At 40.1% G+C, this 23,699-nt stretch overlaps 1 protein-coding gene across 2 annotated transcripts in view; it reads right to left on the bottom strand.

Moving 5' to 3' along the window:
• Positions 1-1,233: 1,233 nt before the first annotated feature.
• nphs1 (NPHS1 adhesion molecule, nephrin) overlaps positions 1,234-23,699 on the bottom strand; it is a 58,597-nt gene continuing 36,131 nt past the window's right edge. For both annotated transcript variants that reach the window (XM_016675002.1, XM_007559501.2), the window contains 21 exons: positions 22,533-22,690; positions 20,824-20,965; positions 19,320-19,444; positions 19,067-19,235; positions 18,341-18,470; positions 17,996-18,168; positions 17,179-17,319; positions 16,473-16,613; positions 15,001-15,122; positions 13,933-14,092; positions 13,656-13,812; positions 12,007-12,158; positions 8,436-8,547; positions 8,170-8,351; positions 8,023-8,067; positions 7,038-7,160; positions 6,433-6,481; positions 4,697-4,826; positions 3,265-3,349; positions 2,924-3,087; positions 1,234-2,314 (listed from right to left, as the gene is read on the bottom strand). In XM_016675002.1, the coding sequence (XP_016530488.1) occupies positions 2,225-2,314; positions 2,924-3,087; positions 3,265-3,349; positions 4,697-4,826; positions 6,433-6,481; positions 7,038-7,160; positions 8,023-8,067; positions 8,170-8,351; positions 8,436-8,547; positions 12,007-12,158; positions 13,656-13,812; positions 13,933-14,092; positions 15,001-15,122; positions 16,473-16,613; positions 17,179-17,319; positions 17,996-18,168; positions 18,341-18,470; positions 19,067-19,235; positions 19,320-19,444; positions 20,824-20,965; positions 22,533-22,690 (2,750 nt within the window). In that variant the 3' untranslated portion in view covers positions 1,234-2,224. The remainder of the gene's footprint in view (positions 2,315-2,923; positions 3,088-3,264; positions 3,350-4,696; positions 4,827-6,432; positions 6,482-7,037; positions 7,161-8,022; positions 8,068-8,169; positions 8,352-8,435; positions 8,548-12,006; positions 12,159-13,655; positions 13,813-13,932; positions 14,093-15,000; positions 15,123-16,472; positions 16,614-17,178; positions 17,320-17,995; positions 18,169-18,340; positions 18,471-19,066; positions 19,236-19,319; positions 19,445-20,823; positions 20,966-22,532; positions 22,691-23,699) is intronic.

Raw genomic sequence — 23,699 nt, forward strand, 5'->3', positions numbered from 1 at the left:
AGCTTTCAGTCTAGCAGATTACTGTTCATGGCTGAGCTGAAATGAAGCATTATGAACAGGCTTTGGTATGAAAACAGAGCTCGGTTAGACAGGAACTTAAACAATTGTTCAGTAATGAGGCAAACGCACCTTGACGGCTCATAATGGAGGATGGCAAGGCTGGGAAAGAGGCTCAGCGAGAAACACTGAGATGCATCTCCAGGCGTTCAAACCCCACTAAGGAAATTTGTGGATTTTTGCAGATTTAAATTGCATCTTGCATCCTGTAGATAAATATTTTCATTGGAGGAACACATTGATTTTTGTTAGAGACCTGCGGGGCTTTTCAGTCAAAGGGAAAAATATATGCGGTGCGTTGCGTACGGCAACACTGCTCCGATGAATACTTGACAGAATAAAGGCGGACATGACGTGAAGACAGGTGAGGGCTTGAAACTTCATGTCTGTGCACACAATCTTAGCCAGTAAAGGTGATGCTGAATCTGTTCTGCTAAAGGCAAGTAAGTAAGTCCGAGTATTCAGCCAATGATCTGCAGCTTAACAGCTTCATGTTATGTCTAAACTGCTAAGTTATAGCCACTGATACAGGAAGTAAGCATGCAGGTGCTACATATTAAATTCATAACCACTCAGTAAAAGTTGTATCAATGTGAATATTGATGTTTTCAACTTGCGTTGAGCATAATGCAGACGTTTAGCAGAGATTTAAAACATTAAAGCAGGTGACGTTTTATTACAACTCCTCCACTGCCTCTCTTTAATTTGTAAACCCTTTTCAAAACCATTCTTAAGCTTTCGTCCACTTCGCAATAATAGGCTACGTTTTATTGCTCTATTAGATAAAATTCCAGTAACCCCTCCCACCCCCAAAAAAAAACAAACAAAAAAAAACAAAAAAACACTAATTTGTGGTTGTGTCATAACAAAATATGAAAAATATAAAATATTTTTGCATGGAACTGCAGGTACAACAAATTATTGCCAATGTCTGAGCAGTATTGGATAAACTATCGCCAGCGTACGACAGTAGTTTGAACAAATATGCCAAAAGGGCTTTCATTCAAATATGCACATATTTTCCTAATGTATGATTCTGCAGGTCTGCAAAAGGAACTTAGTGTAAAATACAATTTTATACTAAAATTATTTAATTTCTGACTTGAATTTTTGCATTGTTAATATTTCATACGAGAAGATTACACACATTTCTGTTTTTTTTTTTATTATTATTTGTGTAAATACCATTTGATATTTGACAAAGAGCCGCCAAATGAAATGGTTTTCTATAAAGCAGAGAATATCTGTTTGTTGCAGTAGCCACATATGAAGCTCAGCTTAACCCTTTCCTCGTCTCAGTCTCCCTCTTTCTCTCTGACCGCAGATTCCCAGCATGGTTTCTCCGCTTCACCACCGCTTTAAGCTTTAATTCCGGTCCGAGAGAAAACAGGATTATAAAGTCTGGTCACCGATATGGCTTCTCTCGTCTTAAGATGAAACTGTACTAAATACCGCTCAGTCTGATCCCATTGTAGGAACTCCGTAAGACCAGCTGTCAGATCTGAAAAGTCTTTGTAGTCGGTGGGGGGAGGGAGAGAGCCCCTGTCATCAGGTTCTCATCTGGATACACACTGGAAAATGTTAATGTCAGATGGGTCAAAAGGATGATGTCTGCTTGGGTGGCACCGTGAGCCTCTGTTGCTTCTGCTCCAGTGCCGACCGCACACATGTCAGTTCATTTCTATCTCTAACCGACTGATTCATGTCTACCTGCAGGCCCCTGTAGGAGGGCGGGAAGGTGTGGGGGGGATTGTGGGTAATGACGATGACTCGGCTCTACAAAAGAGGCAGAAGGTGGAGGGGGCATAAAAAGAGGAGCAGAAGTCGAAACTAACCTTACAGTGTAATATAAGGATATTTATTGAGAGAAAAACAATATTTATCACGTTGATATTCCTGACTGCAATAAGGGGACCGAGGCTTTCAAATCTTTATGTCGGTGAATTAGATCAACTTATTATTTTAAGGATAAAAAGTAAAAACAAAACTTTAAAGTTGGAAAAACTTACATTTATTTTTGCTCTCAATCTAATCATTCAATGTAATTTAAACCAAGTTCTAGAAAAAAAAAACAAAAAAAAAACGACAGGAGTATATACTTCTTTACACCAATTTACTCAGTACCTATGATTGAGTCAAGTTATTTGATTAAAATCATTGTCTCAATCTAGACTAATTCTCCTCGCAACTCGAAGGGTAGATCATAATCCCGCTCCGGTTGTTGATTATCCGGGAACTGCCCTTCTCTCTTGATACCCTGTAAAAAGAGAGATTACAGTTACTGTGGAAAATGATTTTCCTCATTAAAAACCAATCTACATATCAGACTATGACAATCTGAATAAATATATTAAGGGGAAATGTTATCCACAGCAACCTGGTTACACATAAAAAAAAATGTTCTGGGTTCTTGTGTGACATCCTTGATGAGTTGCCGATACACTTCCAGGAAGGTTCTCCACTGCTTCATGTTTGTTTTTCTATTTGTAGATGACGGTTTTGAAACTTAGTCTTATTTTCTACTTCATTTCTACTTTATCTGAAAGGTTCTGTTTAGGTTATTTTATGATTCTTCAAGGCTTCACGGTACATAAGCTTGGCTTTGGCAGGTAAAATTAAACTCAACTTCCCGAAAAATTACAGTAGGAGCAGTTCGCTTTTAATAACGTTTTCCTCTAAAGTGAAACACTTGAGAACCTCTTTTTATATTAAAATTTGCTTAATGGTGACAAAAAGCCGGAAAAAAAAAAGAGAAATGTGAAGGGTGTAAAAGCTTCTTTTATATTTCAGTAATGCATTAAATATTTTAAATGTGTTTGTTATATAACTGTTCTAAAGAGTTTTTTTTTTTTTTTTTTTCAAAGACCTGAGGGTCGGTTGGTGACCTCCAGTCCTCTGCTTGCTGGATCAGTCTGCGATCAGAGAAAAGTGGACGGTAGGCAGGAAGAGAGGAAGGCAGTGTGTCCTGGTACACTCGTCTATCACCCACATCTTCATACAAATGGCTTTCAAAGTTCACAGGAGCGGCACCTTTAACAGCCCATACACAATCACAGCATGAATGTGGATTAAAACATAAATATGGATCACTACAATTTTCAGTATCTGCCTAAAAAAAAAAAGACAGTCTCTTTTCACTCTCCACTCGCCAGAATGTAAGGTGTCGGCTAACGCCTCGTTAAAGCAAAAGTGTTTGTTGTGTCTCACCAAGGCCATGTCTGTCCTCAGGATGTGGACCATGGTACGGTTTATAGTCACCAGTAGGATAATAATAATGGGAGTCTTCCTGAAACTGGCCAAACAGACAACGTTTCATCATATAAAGCATCACAAAGCACAAAGCATTTCCACTCATCAATAGTTCAAAGGTCGTCTTCACCTCCGATGTGGATGTGCTTCACTTATTGGCAAGATAATGTGACACATATTGGCAAAAGGACAATTTCAAAGGCAGACCTGAAGTGGTTTGTTTATGCCGCTTTGCTCAAAGTAATAGCACGACACCACCAGTAATTACTCTGTGTACCATCACTGCTGGTGAAACCTTTATCTTCGTAAATACTAAAGTTAAGTTGATAATGAAAAGCAAGAGAAATGCGAAAGGGAAATCTGCTAAACACAATGATTTTCACCCCAAATAAAAAAGAAAATCATTAAAACCAATTAAAACACACCTGGTAATCTTTGTTTAGTCTGAATAAATGGCACACATTACGTGTAAAATATTTCTCCTATAATTCCTTCAGTAGCTAGCTAGGCTGCTGTGTTTCTTATGTTTCTCAGTCTATGCGAATGCAAGTGACTTTTTCTATTTAAACCAATTCTTAAGAGAAGAACATTTCTGCTTTGCTTTCTGCTTTCTTTTTTCTATTATTTTATGTTAATGTCAAACTTTTCTAATGGAAATTCTGATACAAATATAGTCAAAAAAATCTGTTTTTAACAAAAAAAAAAAGAGTTTTCCACATTTTTCAGAGCTGTCTTATGCTTCAGCAAAAAGTAAAAAAAAAATAAAAAAAAAAGATTTTTAAATATATCTTTACCAGAGGTGAAAATAATTGTTAAGGGTGCCATATAAAGTAATGGGGGAGAGGGAGTGTAATGTTCAAAGAATGAAATGTTGCAGTGACACGTTGAGAGATACTATGTCTTAGGGCATAACCATATAAAATACAAGATTGTTTCAAGAGAAATCCACATATTGCTGAAGGTAAACATGCTTCAAGTCAGTTGAAGTGAGGTGAGCTCTACCTTCATGTGCGTTTGTGAATTGATTCTCCTCTGACCGCACAGCCTGATCTGTTTTCTCTTACCTCAATAAGCTGTTTTCTTCAATCTTAAATCCTTGTTGGCCTTTTAAAAGAACAAAATGATCATTTCTCCGAGATCAATGTGTATTTTGAATGCTAATTGTGGGCTATTGATCGATGTTCCATCCCTGCGCACAACCAAAGGTTTCATTAGTTTATTTATCCCTTTTCCTTGTTACAGCTGAAGCCTCCACTTCCTTTGCTGCCAGATCTCTTCACCCTGTGCCTCACCTCCTTCCTCTACTCATCTGTTTCTTGGTGTCTCTGCAGATTATCTGTTGCCCTTTTCTCCCCCCCCCCACCACCATCTCCTCCTCCCTCTTTCTTACCGCTGTGTAGCTCTCGTAGACGTTGCTCTCTGTTTCAGATCCAGTGTCAACGAGGAGGGTACGTTGGGCTCCGGTGTTGATTTTTTCTCTGCTCTCGTACTTATTGGAGATGCCAGTTGATTGACTTGACCTGCATGTAGAAATCAGAGCTTATCTACTTCATGGTTCTACTGCTGATAAGTCATCCCAAGTGTGTTTTAACAGATATACTAATCGCCCAGTTGCCATAGAAACTTATTTCTTATGATTTCTGATTACTGCAAGGCTTTGGAAAATAAAGTATTTACAATTATCAGTGTTTTTTATTAAGAATCTGGTGTAGACCATGACAAAGTAGCGTGTAATGATGAATTGCAAAAAATAAATAAATAAAATGACGCATGGATTTCAAAGCTTTTATAAATAAAGTAAAAAGAGGGAGGCGTGGATTTACATTCTGTCGCCCAGAGCCATTACTTTATTGAGGCCCCTTTCACTGCACTTACAGCTGCAAATGATTTTGAGCATCCCTCTATGAGCATCCCTCTATGAGCTTTGCATAATCCAGAAAGGTAATTGTTTTTCAGAGTCACCTCTGCGGGTGGAGAACAACTTTTAAGTCTTTCCACACATTTTTAAATGGATTAACATCCATCCCTTGATTGGACCATCCTAAAACACGAATATGCTTTTTTTTCCAACCAATTGTTGCTCTGCCTGTTATTGTCCTGCTGGATGGTAAACTTCCATGACAGGCACAAGTTTCCCTTTAATTGACTCAATCCACAATCTCTTCAGCTCTGTTCAGCTTCCCCACAGCATGACGTTGTGACCACCATGTTTCACTGCAGGGGCTGTGTTTTCAGGGTGTTGTGCAGGGTTAGTTTTTGCCTGCATATTATGCATTTTACATGCCGATCTTCTGACCAAAGCCCCCTGCGTGGTGGTTTGTGGCCACTTTTCTTGAAGTGGGTTTCTTTTTGCCACTCTTCCACAGCAAACAGCAAAGTTGTTAATGGATTCTCCCAACTGAACTGTGACTTCCTGTAACTTTTCAGTAAGTTTCCACTGGCCTCTTGGTTGCTCCTCTGATTAATCCTAGCTAGTGTTATTGGTGGTCATGTATTCCAGTTCTGCCACCATTTTAGGGCAATGAACTTTAAGTGCGATATGCAAAACTTGTTTTTTATGGCATTATCCCACATTAAATGTAGCCACATTTTAATCTCTAGACTGTTGTGCTGTGTTTCTCGGTCTTCAAGATAGTTTTTGTTCACTAACATTCTCAAGCAAACTTCTGAGGCTTGCATAGAAGCTACACTAAAATTATATTACAGATTACAGTAAATACAAATAGTAATTGTATTTACTATTTAGGTGGCTTCTGAGGGAAATATGTCTGTGAATTTTATTTGGGGTTATCAGGATCATACACATGCATGCCAGAAAGATCACTTAAAAACCACACATCATTTTCCATCCATGTCACCATTATACTCCATGTTGCTTTGGTCTATTCCATACAATTGGAAAAAAATACATTCAAGCCCATGTTCATAACGTTAAAATGGTTTTACGTGGCATCATATTGTGGTTTCTTGGCAGTTCCTGCATGTGTGATGCAAGGTTCAAGACAATTTAGACGGAGTTTTATCTAATCTTGTTGTGCCTCCTCAGCTGCCTCCAGCACATTAGTGAAAAATCGCGAAATGTGTGTATCTCCTTTTCTTCCAGTGAACTCCGAAACCTTGACTTACACATCCTCTTCATTCTTCTGTCCATTCACCACACTGTCCCTTTCTGCCTCTGTAGGGGGAACGAGATACAAGGAGAGCTACTCTATCAAACGTTGAATTTGATCAAAAAACTAAAGAGGCCAGAGAGCAAGAGTGAATAAAAGATTAGTGAGATGTGAAAGAAATTCAATGTAAAAAAAAACAAAACAAAAAAAACAGAGGGCAAAGGAAGGTGCTGAAGGAAAGAAAAACCTGAAAGATTGAGAAGGAGGACTTGATGGTTAGGCTGATGAACAAATGGAAAGAGACAAAAGGGGAGAGAGAGAGGAAGGACATGAAGCCGGCCAATGAGATAAAAGATATGAGTGCAACGTGGAAGTGACAGTTTTGAGGGATGAATGTGGAGCGAGGTAGAGGCTCAGATGGTGAGCAAAAGGAGAGGAGACAGGACACACAAACAGAAAGAGGAGCACGGAGCAATGAGGTGGTGCTGAGCTGACAATTACATCATTGCTCAGAGTAATCTCTTTAGAGTCTTGCGGCGGGGGGCGAGATCGGAACACTGCAGAGACAAGAAAGCGAGGAACACTTCCCCGTCCGCAGATGAAAAAGATAATCACGGGTACTTGTTTTGTCACGCCTGTTTTTCCACTTCCGCCCAAAGAAGCAGCCCAGCGAATTCAACACCAGCAGGACTCCGAACACCACTGTGAAGGCCACAGTCAAATGGGTTGGCAGGCCACTCGGAGCTGGTTGCAAGCAAAAAAACAGAGATATCAGATTAGTGCAGAACATATAAAGCTAAACCGAAGGACATGCAAGGATAAAAAGACCTAACTGGTCTCTCAGCAGCTTTTAAATAATTAAGAACTAGCAGATGACAAAAACAGCTACCGCAGTTACAGCCACAAAAGGTGCGTGAATTAACATGAGGAGCTAAAAGGAAGCCACTGCTTGTCTGACCTGGGTTTCTACAAATTCTTAAAAGACTAAAAGGTCTCAAATTTAAAAATTTCAATCCGTGTTATTGCCATTTTGAATATATGTGAAAGGAAAAACCTTTACTTGAAAAAAAAGAAAACAAAGGAGATACTTCATTCACAGGCATTTCAGGGATCAAGACAGAAGAAAAATTGTAAATGTTTGTATTGTATAGTGTGGACTGAAGTTAACAATGCCATTCATATGAATGCATGTGAAAAATAAATAGTGACACATACTATTTCTATGGCGCAATTTTAAGCAACTGTCAAAGCCATATAAATGAGAGATATTTACCACCAACATTGTGCAAACAATTAAAATTGCTGTCAATTTTTGACAGCACCTCTTGGCCAAATTTCTAATTTCTAAAGTAACATTTAAATAGTCAAAAACCCAGAGAAGTCATGAATATATAGAGCATTCAGTGTTCTCAACAAACAGGAAATTATTTTCTTTCTGACACTGAATTATTGGCTTCAAATTGTTTAAGCAACAATAAATGATAACGTAGACATTAAAGTTCAATAATTTAAGTCTTAAAGAGTTTTATGAAATGTTAAACTTTTAAAAAAAATACTTTCAGTTATATTATTTCTTTCATCAAAAATTGAGGGGGAAAAAACTCACCCTGTGTGTCATCATCCGATCGATCCTCTTCTATATCTTTCTTCACTATGAAGAAAGATAAAGGACGTAAAAAAAACACAATCTTCATAAATGTACAGTTGACATTAGTCCTCACATGATTAATCTGGGGGGTAACTCCAGACTGACCCTCAGTGGTGATGGTCAGTACTGCACCGTCGTCAGCATAGCCACTCTCTCCTATGGAGTTTAGGGCATTAACTGAGAAGTTGTAGGTGGTCTGCGGCTGCAGACCCGTAACGGTGAAGGTTGTTGTGTCAGGGGGAACGACATCTACATACATGTAGCTGACAGACTGGTCCCAGATGTATCTGCCAAAGAAAAGAACACTCTATCAAACATGGCTTCTTTGGTCCTGCAAGAACACTCGTCTTTTTTGGACATTTTGTCTTTACCGTATGCGATATCTCTGCTGCAAACCCCCATTGAAGCCAGGGATCCACTCTAGAGTGACGGAGTTATGGGTAACACCGACTAGACTAAATGATGAAGGTGGATCTGGGTGATCTGAGGGTGAAAAGGAAAGTTAGTCTAAAGAGCAAATGCGTTGTGTGTGCAACAGCTGAATTCTTGCACGCTGCAGTAAGGTCTTTGACGAGAATTTAGTTGCTATGAAATGAGAATATATGCTCCTATGAGGGAACTGATTACATGCACAGACTCTAAAATAGCACATGCCACTCTGCTGCCTACAGGGCTGTGCCCTCCATACTCTATCCTTCTTCTTTTTATATAGAGTGGTTGTATACAGACAAATAAGTGATCATTCTAAATATGAGGGTAATGCTGTTGATGTTCTTAATCAGAGAATACAAGTAAAGTATCTATTTTCTCTTTTGTGTGTGACTATGGCCATATTTAAAAACGTACTACTTCTTGTAAGCATCGAAATGGATAATAATAACTTATAAGATAAAGAGAAGCATTGTATGATGTTGGCTGACAATGTTAGTTATTTATCCATCCATATTTCCATGAATGTTGCTGGGTTTTGAGAAGCTAATCACTACCCTTACCAGCACAAGTGTGTGAAAATGTTCAAAATACATTAATCTTTTATTACATAAGTATCAACTTAAAGTGGTGTGTTTTTCACATTTCTGGTAGTGGTCTTTGGAGTTTATTTTAACTCTGTTAACACTTTTTATACAGCGTGATGGCAAGAAAAAACTTGTTAACCCCACCAGTCATATTTGCCACAGTTCCAGTTGTTTTAAACTTTTAAATTATTACTCTGGTTGTAGCAAGCTTAGGTGAGTAGCAATTTTCTTTGTGTCTTTCCAAAAGAACAAAGATTAATACACACGACCTACTTAAAAGTTGTTTTTTTGTTGTTGTTTTTTTAATGTAGGGCCCAAAGGCCCAAGGGAAACAGATAAATGTGGATTAGTCAGTAAACATTTCTACACAGCTTGGTCAAAAATATGCTTAAGTTACAGCTAGAACAAATAATTAAAAAAAAAGTGTTGATAATTCTTTGTTGTTGTCCGTATCTGGTATCATTACAGACACAAGCTTAAAGGTATTTATTGGTATGACTGAACAACAAAATAAATAAGTTTTAATGAAAAAAAAAATCCAAACTGTGCCTTTACATTTAGTTCCTCTAACAACCCTTATTCAGTTCTGTCTAATCCATCTCCTGAAAATGACAAAAATATAGCACAGCTACAAACCTGCCAACACATGGCGTTTCACCAAAACTCACAAGTCAGGGAAAGAGACCATTATTAGGAGAAGAAGTCAAAAAACCTATGGCATCTCTAGAGGAGCCTCAGAGATCCACAGATCAGATGGGAAATATTTTTGGCACAACATGTATTAGTCGTTAAGTACAGTCTGGTGTTTATGGAAGAGCAGCTGCATTGTGGGATTGTTGGAAAAAAAAAAAAACTTTATAGGGTCTCTGTGCAGTTTTTCATAAGCTAGGTCAGGGACACATCAAACATGTGGAATAAGGTATTCTGTTTAGGTCAAAGTCCAGACTTAGAAGTAATCTGTGGCAAGACTTAAAATGTTTGCGGACATTTTTGATTCAATCTGAAGAAGCTTGATGGTCATGAATAGTTTTCCTTCCACATTCAATTGTGCACAATTTTGCGTTGTTTTGACCTGTCAAATAACAAAATACATGCAAGTCTGTGACTGTAATGACTCAGCATTTGGAAAAGTGGGGAACTTTTTCAGGTGTCAGTGTGTGACACTGTTTTTTAAAGAGAAAAATCACAATGTGTGTTTTTTTTTTCATAGATGCTCATTTAAAAGGTGAGCTCTAAAACAAAATCTAAATTTTTATTAATTTTTGACTTAAAAAGCTCATGATTAGCAACAAAAGGCAGAGCTTTGGCTGACTCCTCTAATAACCCAGGGGCTGATTTTCATAATTTATACAACCAAACATAAGCAATAAGACAAAGCCTCATGATTATTTCAGTATCAATATTGAGAGAGCTGATCAAAGGAGGCTACTCAGACCTTCGCTCTTTTACAAAGAACTGCTTCAGTGAGGCTTCTGAAAGCAAAGTGGAGTGTTTCACATTTGGAGCATCAGAAGCAATAATTTTGGAGAGGAGCAGTAGTCAAGGTGAAATGAAAGAGAGGTAGTTAAACAGAAGCACGGGAAGAAAGCGCTGCTTGAGCGACGATTCAGTCTGCACACCAGTTTACAAAACCAAGTTATTCCTACATTCAACTCAACTCAAAGAAGGCAAAGAGTTCACTTAAATATCCCCATCCCTGCTAAAAAGAAACTAACAAAAAAAAAAAGTATTTCTTTTTAGCCCCAATGTGATAAGGAAGTATTTAAAATTTATTATCACTGCGTCAAATTAATTATGATAATTCCTACATGGTGGTAAAAAAAAAAAAAAGAAGAAGAAAAATAATATATGGGCAACAACAGGGCCAGGATTGGATTGCGTTTTAAAGTTTTTATAGTAAACATTAAATGTGTCCATCGATAGCTGCCGGCATTTGCTGAGAGCTGGACTTGGTTGATTAGACTGGTAGTGTGCAGATACATTCGGTAGCTCGAGGGTGGAAAAGTCTAAGTATGCCAGGAGAGTAAAGCTTATCACTGCAACTCTTATCTGTGGAGGAAGCAAAGTAGTGCTGTGGGCTAGATGATAAGGTAGAGAGATAGAGGAATAAAATAAAGTCTGGCTCTTGTGAACAACAACTCTCTCTGCAGTTTACAGAATCATCGTGGGACTGTGAGGATTCTCCCAAACTATTCTGCAGTGGCCGAGAAGGCCGGGTAAGAATTTGGACCAGACGGCACCGATTCAGTTTTATTCAACTGTATCCAAATAAGAACAGAAGGAAACATTCGTGCTTTCCTGCCAAGTGTGTGATATGAATAATCCCTACCCGGTGTGTGCCATAAAAAAATAAAAAAAATAAAAAATAAAATAAAAAAAAAATCACTTTGAACAATTGCCATTCATTTTAAAAAAAACATTAATGTGGGATATTTTTTAAATTTTTTTTGTCCACCAGGGGGACAAATTTACAACAACCAGAAAAGGCACATTGGGAGGAAATGGATGCCAAGGATGGTCAAGAACCAACAGAGACTTTCTTGCAGTCTGTTGTCACTTGGTATTTATCCTACCAATCTCTTAACAGTATGGTCTGCGTGTTTACAAGAACCACGAGGCTCAGACATATGGCTCATGTTGGCCGGATAATTAAACTGAAGGGAGCGCTTGTGAAATAATGAAATTGCTTCGCATTTAAAAATAAACAGGTCAAAACAGGTTGGTCTACATAAATTCAAAACACTGCTATTGATCTAATAAACTTTTTCTCTCTTGACATGCCCAAAGTTTGGCACAGCTAGCTTTTTTTCTTTTTCTTTTTTTCTCCCTTTCGCAAGGCACCACGTAAGAATACTGCTGAAACCACAGTCACCCAGAGACGCACGCCCAATTGCACTTAAAATGGAAATGTATGCAGATGCAATACTTGTGCTGACGAGCTGGATGTCTAGCTTGTCTTCCCCAAGTGAGTTGCGAGCAGTGCAGCTGAAGACGGCGTAGTCCAGAGTGGCGCTCACATTCACCACTCGCAGAGTACTGGTGTGGAAAGAGCCATCCCTCGCTGTCCTCTCCTCATACCTGCAACATGAAGATTTATGGCACTGAGGTAGGAAGAGGGATAAACACTGTGCAGTCACTAAAGCTTGCTGAAATAACAATAAATAGTCAAATAATGGAGCAAATTTGAGGATTAATGTAAACCACAGGACAGGCTAATTGTGCATGAATGTGAACCGTGCCTCTCAAAACTATTCGTACCTGCTAACTTATTCATATTTTGTCACACTAATACCAGAAGTTCCAATGTTTTTTTTCTGGTATTGATCAATACAAAGTAGTGCATCATAGTAAGGTGAAGGATTTGGGACTGGTTTTAAAAAGTCTATATACTGTATGCAGGCTCCCTGAACACATGCCTTGATTTTTTTAAAATCACTTTGAAGTTAGTCAGACAGGATGAAGAGAACCAGTGAACTTTCATTTTCAACTTTTGCCACAGATTCTCTGTCGGATTTAGGTCTGTACTTTGACTGGGCCATTCTAACACGTAATTATGCTTTGACCTAAAGCATTTGATGTTTAGAGTCACTGTTCGACTTAGTAGGGATTCAGTTTTGTCTTTTGAAGCCTGTGACAGTGGCACACTGCTGAAGAACAGCACGCCACAGCATGATACTACCACTGTTTAACCAGTGTGATAGTCCATTCAGGATGATGTACAGTACTCATTTTCTGCAGCACATATTGTTCCACAGGCAGGCCAAACCGTTCAGCCGCAGCGTTTTTAGCATGTCTGCTATGTACACCTCATGGCTTGTGGTAATCTGTTAACAGGACGTTTCATGATTTTGGTTTAAGAATGGCTTTTCTCCTCTTCACTCTTCCATAAAGTCAGATCTGTGGTGAAGATAAGTAAAGGTTGTCAACAGATCCTCACACCTCCCTCTAGCTTCTCCCAGCCTTTTTTACTGCATCGCTGATTATTCCTCTCCTTTGTTTTCTGTTGCGCCACACTATTACCATGTCTGGACGTTGAAATGAACACCATTCCATTATATGTCCAAAACTTGTTTTTTATAATTTAATTTCACTTTTACCTTCTCCATAACCCTATGCATATCTGCTGGTGGTGTTCCTTTGGCTTCATAAGTTCTTATGAAAACAAACATCTTTGAGTTTCACAGAACAGCTGTGCTTCTACTGATAATAAGTCACAGAGGAATTGGGATGGCATCTCCGAATAAGTGACTTCTGCAGCTACTGGTGGCACAGGATTGCATTGTGTGGTATTAGATGAAAGGGAGCTCCACACAAATGGACATCGCACTATTAAGATATTTTGTTTGCAAGGAAGGTAATAATACTAATCTAAGAACGATTCATTTTCTTCCAAGAAATCTGGATTCATTTTGTTGATCAACGACAAAACTACACCACAAATATCTTGAATTTTGTGTTTGTGATAACAAGAAGATTAGAAAGAGTTTAACTGCTACTAATATTCTTTCAAAGAACTCTAAATATAACTTTGTGATCAAAATGAACTATGAATAGAAATCAAAATCACCTCCTGACCTGGGGTTTGCCAAATCTATGAGCATCCCTTTCTTTTCCCAAGTAAACTCTACAGGAGGAATGCCCTCTGCCTGACACACCAGCTCAGCAGTGGCAGTGCCGTCCCCTCGACTGGCAACCTTCCTCCACTGGGGTCCTTTCCGAAGCTCCGGAATGACTTCACAAGGAAAGACGGATGAGGAAAAGTATTCAGAAACCTGAAATACTGCATTTTACATAAGTCAACTGAAAGTTTGCTTTGCCTCTTGAAACTGAAAAATAACAACAATGGACCTACATTGCACCACCAGCCTCATTTCCACACTGCCAGGGAGTGCTATGCCATTGCTGGCCGAACACTGGTAAAAACCAGCGTGAGCCCGAGTCACATTATGAATGGTCAGCAAGCTTGATTTGTTTTCGTTGGTCTCCTCTCCCATCTCCACTTCTTCCTCTCCCTGTGGAAGACAGAGTGAGGGGAAATAAGCAAAAGACAGCTGCTATCCCTCAGTACCTGCACTCCCTCTAAGGGATGGTGCACTACCTGTCTCGCCGCGTAAAGCAAGACAGGTAGCCAGACATTATTGCTTGATGTCTGCATGAGAAGGGTGTTCAATACAACAAGCTGAGAGGACAAAGAAGAATAACACCAAAGGCTGTAGAGCCCCAAGACACAAGAAAAAGGAGGGCCAATAAAAGCAGAGGAAAAGAACACGAACCCGACTGCCAGGGGGCGGGTTGGACCACGGAGAGCATCAGCAGATAGAGAGACCATGCCACATTGACAAATGTGCCCTTTAGTCACGCAGCGGTAATGAAAGCTATTTTTCTGGATTTGGGCTGAGTGTGAAACAAGGAGACATGGGGTGGAAGGATAGTTAAAGCCAGTGAATTATGGTGCATCTGTGCATTTAGAGAGCCCAGTGATAAACGGTAAGAACAGAGAAAATAACACAGAGGAAGCCAGATAGGGGAAATAGATTCTAGGCTGTTGCTGCATAGGCTGTGTGTGCGCACGTGCGCGTGCGTGCGTGAGTGTGTTTGTGGCCTAGTTTTTGATACGGTGTAAGGACCATTTTCCCAAAAAATACTATGTTGTGATTGTGAGCTCCTTATAGGAGCAGTTGGGAAGGGGAGGAAACCCATAAGAAGGAGCACTGAGATTAGAGATTAGGGTAAGGACAAAGGTGTTAAATGAGTTTAGGTTAGGTTGAGGTCGGACATGTTACTGGTAACTGATAATAGTTAGGTTTAGAGTAAAGTTCGGAGTTAGGCTGTATAATGAATCAAAAATGAAGGGAAGTCAATGCAAAATTCCCGTGAAGAGAGAAAGACATGTGCGTGTGTGTTGTGCTGTAGCACTCACCAGCCATTTCCAAGAGAACATCTCCGGTATAATGGGGTTGGCATCTGCCACACATATCAGGTCTGCTGTTCCCCCCTGGTTAACATACACAGGGTCTTTCTCCGCCTTGACAGTCGGAGCATCTGAGTGTGAGGAAAGAAAGAAAGACTGAAGGAGAAGCGAAGTCAGACTGAGACAAATCATCCGTTAAAAAAAAGCCATGTTGATTTACGATAATTACTCTTGCACTTGTTTGGCTTTGACAGTGTTCATAACCCCTGGGATACAATACTATTAACTTCTTTCTATGCTCGAGCAAAGATGGCAAATTAATGTGACCCACGAAACCCTCTAATGAGAGCACATCCCTATTCAGATGATGGCAGAGTGACCAGTTTGCCCTCGTTTTGTTTCCCCTCTCTATCCATCTACACATCAGTGAATCTCTCCTTCCAGTCAGAGTCCTCACGTCTTTTCTTTGTTAGCCTCATAAGCTTTTTACACTTCCCATGGGTGCCATGTACATGCAACAGTAAGGCCATTAGTGCCAACTTGTCTGAACCTATGTTCCCTCCTGAAGAACAGTGGCAAAAAAACACTAGCAAGAGACAGACCTCTGGGTTGGTGGTACCCACTCGTGTTGGTCTCCTAACAAAGACCGACATTGTTAAGTGGGATACACTGCCACACTTAAAAGCTACTACAATCCTCCATACATAATGAATATCTACAACTGTCATGCCCAGTCAGTGCAGGATGGCAGAATCCATTAGTCGTGTACCATGGGCTTTGGTGAATCAGACAGACCTACATTTTCAGCGCTAGCATTATTAAATCATTACTATCGAGGCAGAGGGCCTAAAGCTGGAGGCTGGGCCTGAGGCAGTGGAGGAAATGGATGGTCTTGCAAGGAGGCCTAATGAAGGTTTTTTGAGGATGAATCGAAAGCCAGTTTTGGTTGTCTGATACTCTGCAGCTTTAGACAAGTTCAAAACTGTGCTATTAGCAATCGATGAATCCGCTGTACTGCATGAGCAATTATTCAAAAACCACATTTGAAAGACAATTGAGGAAAGTCAGATGTAATATTGTATCCAGGAAGGTCAGAGTAACAAGGTGAGTTGAAGAACCTAATATGTGACAACTGCTTTTGGATCATTTTAGCATTTATGTTGAAATGGTACAGAAGAAATCAGATTTCTCAACATGCCAGCACACATGGTAAAATTGAAAAAAAAAAAAAGTGTGGCAGCAGCTTGAGATCAGATATGGGGAGTGAAAAAAATAGAGGAAGTTAAACCAAGAGGTCAAATGCATTCCTAGGAAACAGGTTTTTAATGTACGAAACCTGAAACAGCACAGCCTGCCAAATATTGCATCCAAACTGTCCTTTGTGACTGCATTTCTGTGCACATTGATTCTACGACATTGATTTAATATACTACATAGATTACTCTGACATGTTTATGCATGCTCTACTTGCAGTGTCTTACAGTAAACATCCAGCTTAACAGTGGTTTCGTTGACGCCTTCGCCATTTTCACATTTGATAGTGTAAAGTCCTTTGTCTTTTCTCGTCACATTCCTAATCTCCAGAGAGTGGTCATCTGACCAGTGGTGGCGTATGTCTTCCCCTTAAAAAAAGCACACACAGACACACACACACACACATGAAAACCAATAGTAAATTGAGTATTCATTACATGCTCATCAACAGCATGTCCTCTGGCCACTGGTCTCTAAGTGACATCTAATCCTGCATTATTGATTGGCCTGGCAAGATTCCCACTACAATCTGACAATAGGTGTGTGAGGGAGACCTTCTGTACCACAAGACCCCAAAAAAAAACAGTAATAGATGTTTTTCCTCATTTGAAAAATACTGTAATTTCATGGGGTTGGCTGCACATAATGGAAGTAGCAGAGCTAACAGAAAGGGTGTGGGTGCAGCTGGGCTCTGATGACATCGACCTGGAGAGGAAGACGGGTTTAAAGCCGTTGTGTTGTATTCAGGGAGACAGCAATCCTCATTTAGACTGAATATATTAGAGCTGTAATGAGAATCACATTTGGCAGGGTCCCATGCTGGCTAACCTGCTATGTTTTATTCAGACCCTGAATGGCAGAGCTGAGTGCTTACTTGCTGGCTCAGCTCAACTAGGACCTGGTTTATAGAGCCATCACACAGCCCGGGATCACCTTTGACCAGCATCTGCTTGCGGCGCAGCCAAATGCAGGAGACCACCTCGGGGTTTGCTGAGACCATCAGGGGGATGGTTGCCACATCGTCCTCCACCACCTGGACTTCTGTTGCTTGCTCAGAGCTGAATTCAGGAGGATCTGACGTAAAAGCAGCACAGAAATACAAATCCAGCTGAATTTATACAAATGTCAGACGCACAGAGGAACAAACACAGGCTCCTGTTCACAGGAGTGATAGAATCCAACAAGAGCGAGCACCAAAAGCCCACAACACATGCTGAGCACAAAAGCCCGAAGAGACACTAATGAGAGTCAAACCGGTAGAAAGTCAACATCCCACCAATAATTCCAGATCTAACCAACTTCAAGCACTTCGACAACAGGGGAGTGAGGCGGCACGGGAGGGAGAGGGACAGGCATTAAAATGACGCCTGACAGTACTTTTGTCCAAATGCAGATCTGCACAAACACACAGTGACATTCCTTCATGCTCATACACAGCACCGAGCTTTGAAGCAGAGGCTGGCTGCTGCCTGTGAAATGGCATCAAAGGCAAACATGGCTATGCAGCAAAGCAAATGCACAATTAGGACACACTGCCGCAGAGCTCAACAGACATACAAATCACAACAAAGGTTTCCCGTAAACAAAAAAAAAAAAATTAAAATAAAAATGTTGCAAAAATATCCCAACGATGTAGATTTCATCTGCATTGTTAGTGAATTGTCATTTAAAAATGAAGCAAACATTGCTTGGTTACACCTGTGTGACAAATAACTGAAAAGTATGTGCTTTTTATTCCTGTCCTACTTACATATCACATTCAGTTGGTAAAACGTACTAGCTCCTTCTTCCAACACAGGGCTGTAGGCCTGACAGATCACCTTCTGGTTGTGGTGCTGTGAAGTCAGATTCAGGTGAAGCCTACTGAGCACAGAAACGCCCCCAAACTCGGCCTCCTTGGGTGCCTCCTCAACTCCCTGCAATCTAGGAGTAAGTGGCAAATTGCAATTGCTAAAGATTTTTAAGTTCACAAAAATGCAACCGCACACATCTGAGAAGACGAGCATCTGTCGCCCCGCCTCATTTGAGTTACTTAAAGGTGCTGAATATGTTATTTGGTGTTCCTCACACTACAGGTGTAAATTTTAAAGCAAACCTCAGTGGGCCCACTTTCCAGGAAATGTCAGACTTTGGGTTGCTGCTCCCGGAAAGACACTCCAGTTCCATCTGCTGACCTCGGTAAAACACTTCTTCTTTGGCTGTAATCTTCATAGTCACGGCTGTAACTGGAAATGCATCATTTAAGCAAGAACAGTCAACCATTTAAAGAACTTTCCTTTTTGACTGAAACAGACTTATCAGACTTGAATAAGCTTATTGGATAGGAACTACACGCTTTTGGCAAAACACAGATCGTCGCTAATAAATAACTAATCACAAATATAAGAGGACATTTTAAAATGTCAACTCCAAATCATTTTGACCTGCTATTGTCTGATCTTGTTTCATTAGGAGTCTTCTCTCACACATATGGCACGACTCTGCCTCCACACCTAATACAAATAAGTAGTGACCACTCACATCAGGAAGTAAAAATCAGAATTGGCTGGAACATATACAGTACATAGCTGGATTTGAATGCCACTTGTTTAGATTCAGACAGGTCCCTCTAAGGACTGGTGCTGTGTAAATAACATGAAGTAAATGGACGATCGAAACCCATCAAGGTGAATACTATAAAAAATACAGTTGAATATATAAGTCATATTCCAGTGTGCATCACCTCGATTTATCTGATATTGACATTATACATCTTTCAGTTGACTGTGGCAAGAACGAAGCTCAGACGGTGTGCATGCATTAGGACAGTGGACATACTCACACTGGACCAGTAGCTTAGCATGTGCTGATATCGTTCTCTTCGCCTCATTTGTGGCGTCACAGCGGTAGGCAGCCTGGTTGTCGCTCGCCGTCAGCAGTAGGTTGAGCACCCGAGTTACAACCATATTAGAGGACGTCTGCGGCTCTGCGTCTGACACCTTTTTTCCATTCTGAAACATAAGTGAAGAAATGAAGATATAGGTTGATGTGCTTTTTTTCGTGGCCTACATAAATGATATGAGGTAAGATTGCACCTTAAACCAGGTGAGCTTTGCAGGAGGATTCCCTCCAGCCGAGTGGCAGACAAGCACGGCTCTGCTGCCCGAGCGCAGAGGGATGTCCTCGGGCGGCGAATCAATAAAAACTTTTTGAGGAGGATCTGTTCTCAAAGGGTAACAAATTAGACACTTACTGTCCCAAGAGTTTACAAATTTAAATGTATGTCATTTTCTATGTATGCTCAGCTCCTGAAGAACTCTATTTTTTAAAAATGGTCTTTTGTAAAGTGTCAAATTGACCAGAATGCTCATCACATCAGAGTAGTTTGGAATAATCTCCACTAAAAGTGGTAAAGTCTGCAGGGGCCTAATGAATGACAACAGAGCTCTTTGTTTGTATCACGGTTTTTTTATCTTATTGCTCCAGGGCTAAAGTTACTGGGTTTGGATGTAAACCTCCTGTTCTTATATTTTCACAGAGAAACAGGTGTTGCTTGCCTTCCGTCGTCCCCAAAATAGCTGTGATCTCACCTTCTAAATGAATTTAAAGTGATTTTTTTTTTTTTTTTTGCCGTTTGGTCCAATCTGAGGCCTTGGGATGTGTGACAGCTGTGTATAAGTCACAAATTAAATTGTAAGAGCGTCGAAAAGAAAACACTTTTTTCATGCTCTGCTTCTAAGGCAGTGTGTTGCAAATTATCAAGAGTAAGTAAATGCTAAAATAAGACCTACGAGCGTTTTGAAATAAGCTGGGATTTTTTTCCATCTAAGCTGCAGATGTCTGCAGTTCCTTCAGAGTTACCCTGACCAGGTTTCCCTGGAGCCATGTCACTTTAGATATATGACACTTTGTTTCTTTGACCTCTTGAGACTAAACAGCACTTTGTGTGATGACAGTGAAATTGGTTCCCTTCTGAAGGCACAGATTTTATTTAGCAATATTAGAGTACAGACGGTGTTCCAAATGAGATGGTCAGACAACACCTCAAGTTCTTCTATGTTTTGTCTTGGCCTGTGATATCAAACCCGGTTGTGATTAATTCAAATTGTGGCTGTAAATTAGAAGTGAAAAAGGAAAAAAAAAGTATGTGGGGAATGGATATTTTGCAAGAGGCAGTATGCTGCTTCTGAGATGGCATTTTTTCTTGTAGTACTTTTAACAAAGCAATGGAGAAAAAAAAATATATTTACAAATCAGTGCAGTGTAAATCTGGACTGAATTTTGGACATTTCTTGCCTTATTCCCTGTGCAAATATTGAAAGCTATATTCCAAGGTTTTTTTTTCAGTGATTTTCAGTGATTAATTTCTCGCTGTGACAAATGTTTGCAACTGTTAAAAGATAAATGTGGTAAAAGTCTTCCACTTTTAAATAAACTGATAAATGTGTTGTTGTTGTTTTTTTTGTACTTAGGAAACAAAACAAACCAATTAGACAAATTAAAAATGTTTTTATATCGTAGCTGATTATGTGAAATCCAACTGCACTGTTTTGTTTCGTTTGTTCACAAAGCCTGTTAAATGCGATTGCGATTACTTACAGTACACAGTGAGCTTAGCGGCCTGGATTTTGGAGAGATGTGTGCCGTTATTAAAAGCCTCACAGGTAAGCTTCAGTCCATTCTCCTCCCGAGAGACCCGGTGGGTCACATTGGAGGTGGCTGTCATCCCTCCGTTCTCTCCCTGCAGACACAAAGAGCACGCGACAATTAAGACGAAGAAAACAGGCAGGCTTGGTCCGTCGTCCTCAGCTGTGAAAAAGCGAGACAAAAAGCCGGGGGGAAAAAAGCCACCAACCTCCCTGGTTTGTCTTGTGAATACAGATGGCAAATTAGCTGCTGTAATGACTGATGTTGTGCATGGTCTGTGATAAATAAGCATATTCATCTGATTCCCCCTGCTTTGCGCCCCATTATAAATGGAGCACAGTGTCATTCTGCACCTGCCTGATAGTGGTCATGCCTATGCAGCACATCTGGTTATTAAAGCCATTATTGTGGTGATTACGGTAAAAGCCACAGTCAGAAAGACTAACAAAGACAGTGAACAGGAGCGTCAGTCTTCATTAACTTCCCACTGTTTCACATGCATTAAAGCTCACATGCAGCCCACAGAGTGCCTCGCGCAAGATCAAATGGAAATGCTGCTGCCAGATGAATAAAGAGCTTGTTTAATAATACTCATCTTCTGTGTCAGCTTTTATTCACTTTGATCTTATTAACGTACACAAAAGAGGAGCGGAGCTACGAAATACTCTTTTTCGAATTGGCTGACTCATTTGCAAAAGCTGCAGTGGGCTTATTCAGGGACTGCTCACGGTCGTACTGTTTGCTTTCATCTGCCAGGGTTCGCATGAGGTCAAATTTCATATTGGAGACTCTTTTTCATTCAGTCGAGGGTCTTTTGCTACCCTAATAAGAAGCTTGATTAAGCAGGAAGTGCTCGCTTGTCTATTAATATTCATGCCTTTTAGATCATTTTAGGCAAAAGAGGAGCATAAACACAGCCTTTTTCTGTTTTCTGCTTGCATGAAAACATTTTAAGGTACAAGTCTGGTCAGAGACTTTTTTTTTTTTTTGCTGTCACCAAAGGCATAGATGTCATATTAATTTGAGTAGCTGCTAGCAAGTTGAAGAGAAGCACCACATTGTTTTGAACCATGAACAAGCTTCAGTCATATTGGACAGATACTTGACCACACCCCTTACATAAACTGGCAGAATGGATTTCAATTGATTTGCTTCCTGGAAGCAAATCATATTCTCATTTTTTTTTTTTTTTTTGTTATTGGGATTAACGAAATTATGGAAATCAAACTTTCAACCATCTGATCCAAACTTCCAGAACCGTCATTGGGAAAGTCCAGTACATGCAAAGGACCAAGGTGCAAACCTATAACTTACTCTGGTGTTTCAGCAGACTGTTGCTCTACACAGATAAAGAGAAATGATCTCCTGCTCCAAAAGTGAAGTGACAAAAACTGTTAGAGAAATCCTACAACATTCATCATTATGCGACAATTTCTTGCTTTTTAAACGCCACCCGAGTTGTATTATGTATAAACGATCCCACCAAAAGTGAGCATTTGATCAATATGACTAAATAATATAGCATTCATGCCCACGACCAGTCTGTCAGCTCCTGACCAGAACTACAAAACCCACCGCTTTTTTATCCCATTACTCTTCCTGACTACCAGCTCTGTTAGAAACAAACTCTCTTTGTGTATTTGTGTGCCATCCAGTCCCACCTCTTCCATTGTGACAGAGGTGTTGCTGAGCTCCTTGTGCCCCAGCCACCAGCGAATGTGGACGGGGGGATTACTCGAGGACGCATGGCAGCTCAGAGTCAACTCCTGCCCCTCGATGGCCTCCAGCGAACCCGACCGCGTCAGCGTCGCAGGACCGACTGATGAGAAAGCACACACATCCACAAGCAAGCGCACACAGATAAGTCAGTAAAAAAATATATATATATCACCCCGCGAACAGCACATTCAACAGCTCCCTATTCTGATCACAGCAGCAGTGCAACTATTTTAGGATGTGAGACACAGAGCTCGTATCAAGGGTGAGAGTGAAAATCACTTTGAGTGGCAACTTGTTTTCTCTGGGGGTTTTTTTCATTGTGGTTTCTAAAGTCTGCTTCATTTTAACCAGAAGGGGAGACAGGGTACAATCGCTGCAGGCGATACGATGCAGCTGTATAAATCCTTCAGGGCAATACAAAGGCTGGGGAGGGGGGTCTGAGCTGACAGGTTCAGAGAAGAAGGTGGGTCATGTGTGTCAGTTTGTTGTCACATTTGTGCATATCCCGCATTCCACGTTACTGCACTCCCTCTCTCTCTCTCTCTCAATTTATAAACATAAATTAATAAATATAAGCATTAATAAATATAAAGACACACTCACTCACATATATATAAATATATATATATTTATTTAACTCAAGCAGGGAGTGTTACTCTGTGCCCTGCAGCTTCTGTCGCAGCCTTGAGCACACCCAAACAGTCTGCAGTTCATTTTCAGCATCCCTGAATGGATGACTTGAAGGGATGATGACTTCAGAGCATGTTGGGGGGCAAAGGCAGGCTCACTGATACAACTCTTCACCCACACTGACACGGCATGCACAATATATATATATATATATATTTTTTTTTTTAAATAAAGTTTTACATAAGATAGTGCATCATTTAGAAAGAACTTAAGACAAAAAAAAAATCAGATAAAACGCAGCGAGGCGTATGGATAATAACTCCGTATTTGTTTAACAGTCGCTGAAGTAAACATTTTATATTCCGAGAAGAAAGTATAATCTATTAACTACGGTTGTTACAGTTGCTCCAAGTGTAGTCTGCAGAGCCTCAGGACTGTGCAGTTAAGCAGTTGAACTGAATTAATGCAACAGCTCCGAA

The sequence above is a fragment of the Poecilia formosa genome, unplaced genomic scaffold (assembly GCF_000485575.1).
Source record: "Poecilia formosa unplaced genomic scaffold, Poecilia_formosa-5.1.2 Scaffold105, whole genome shotgun sequence".
Taxonomy (NCBI): Eukaryota; Metazoa; Chordata; class Actinopteri; order Cyprinodontiformes; family Poeciliidae; genus Poecilia; species Poecilia formosa.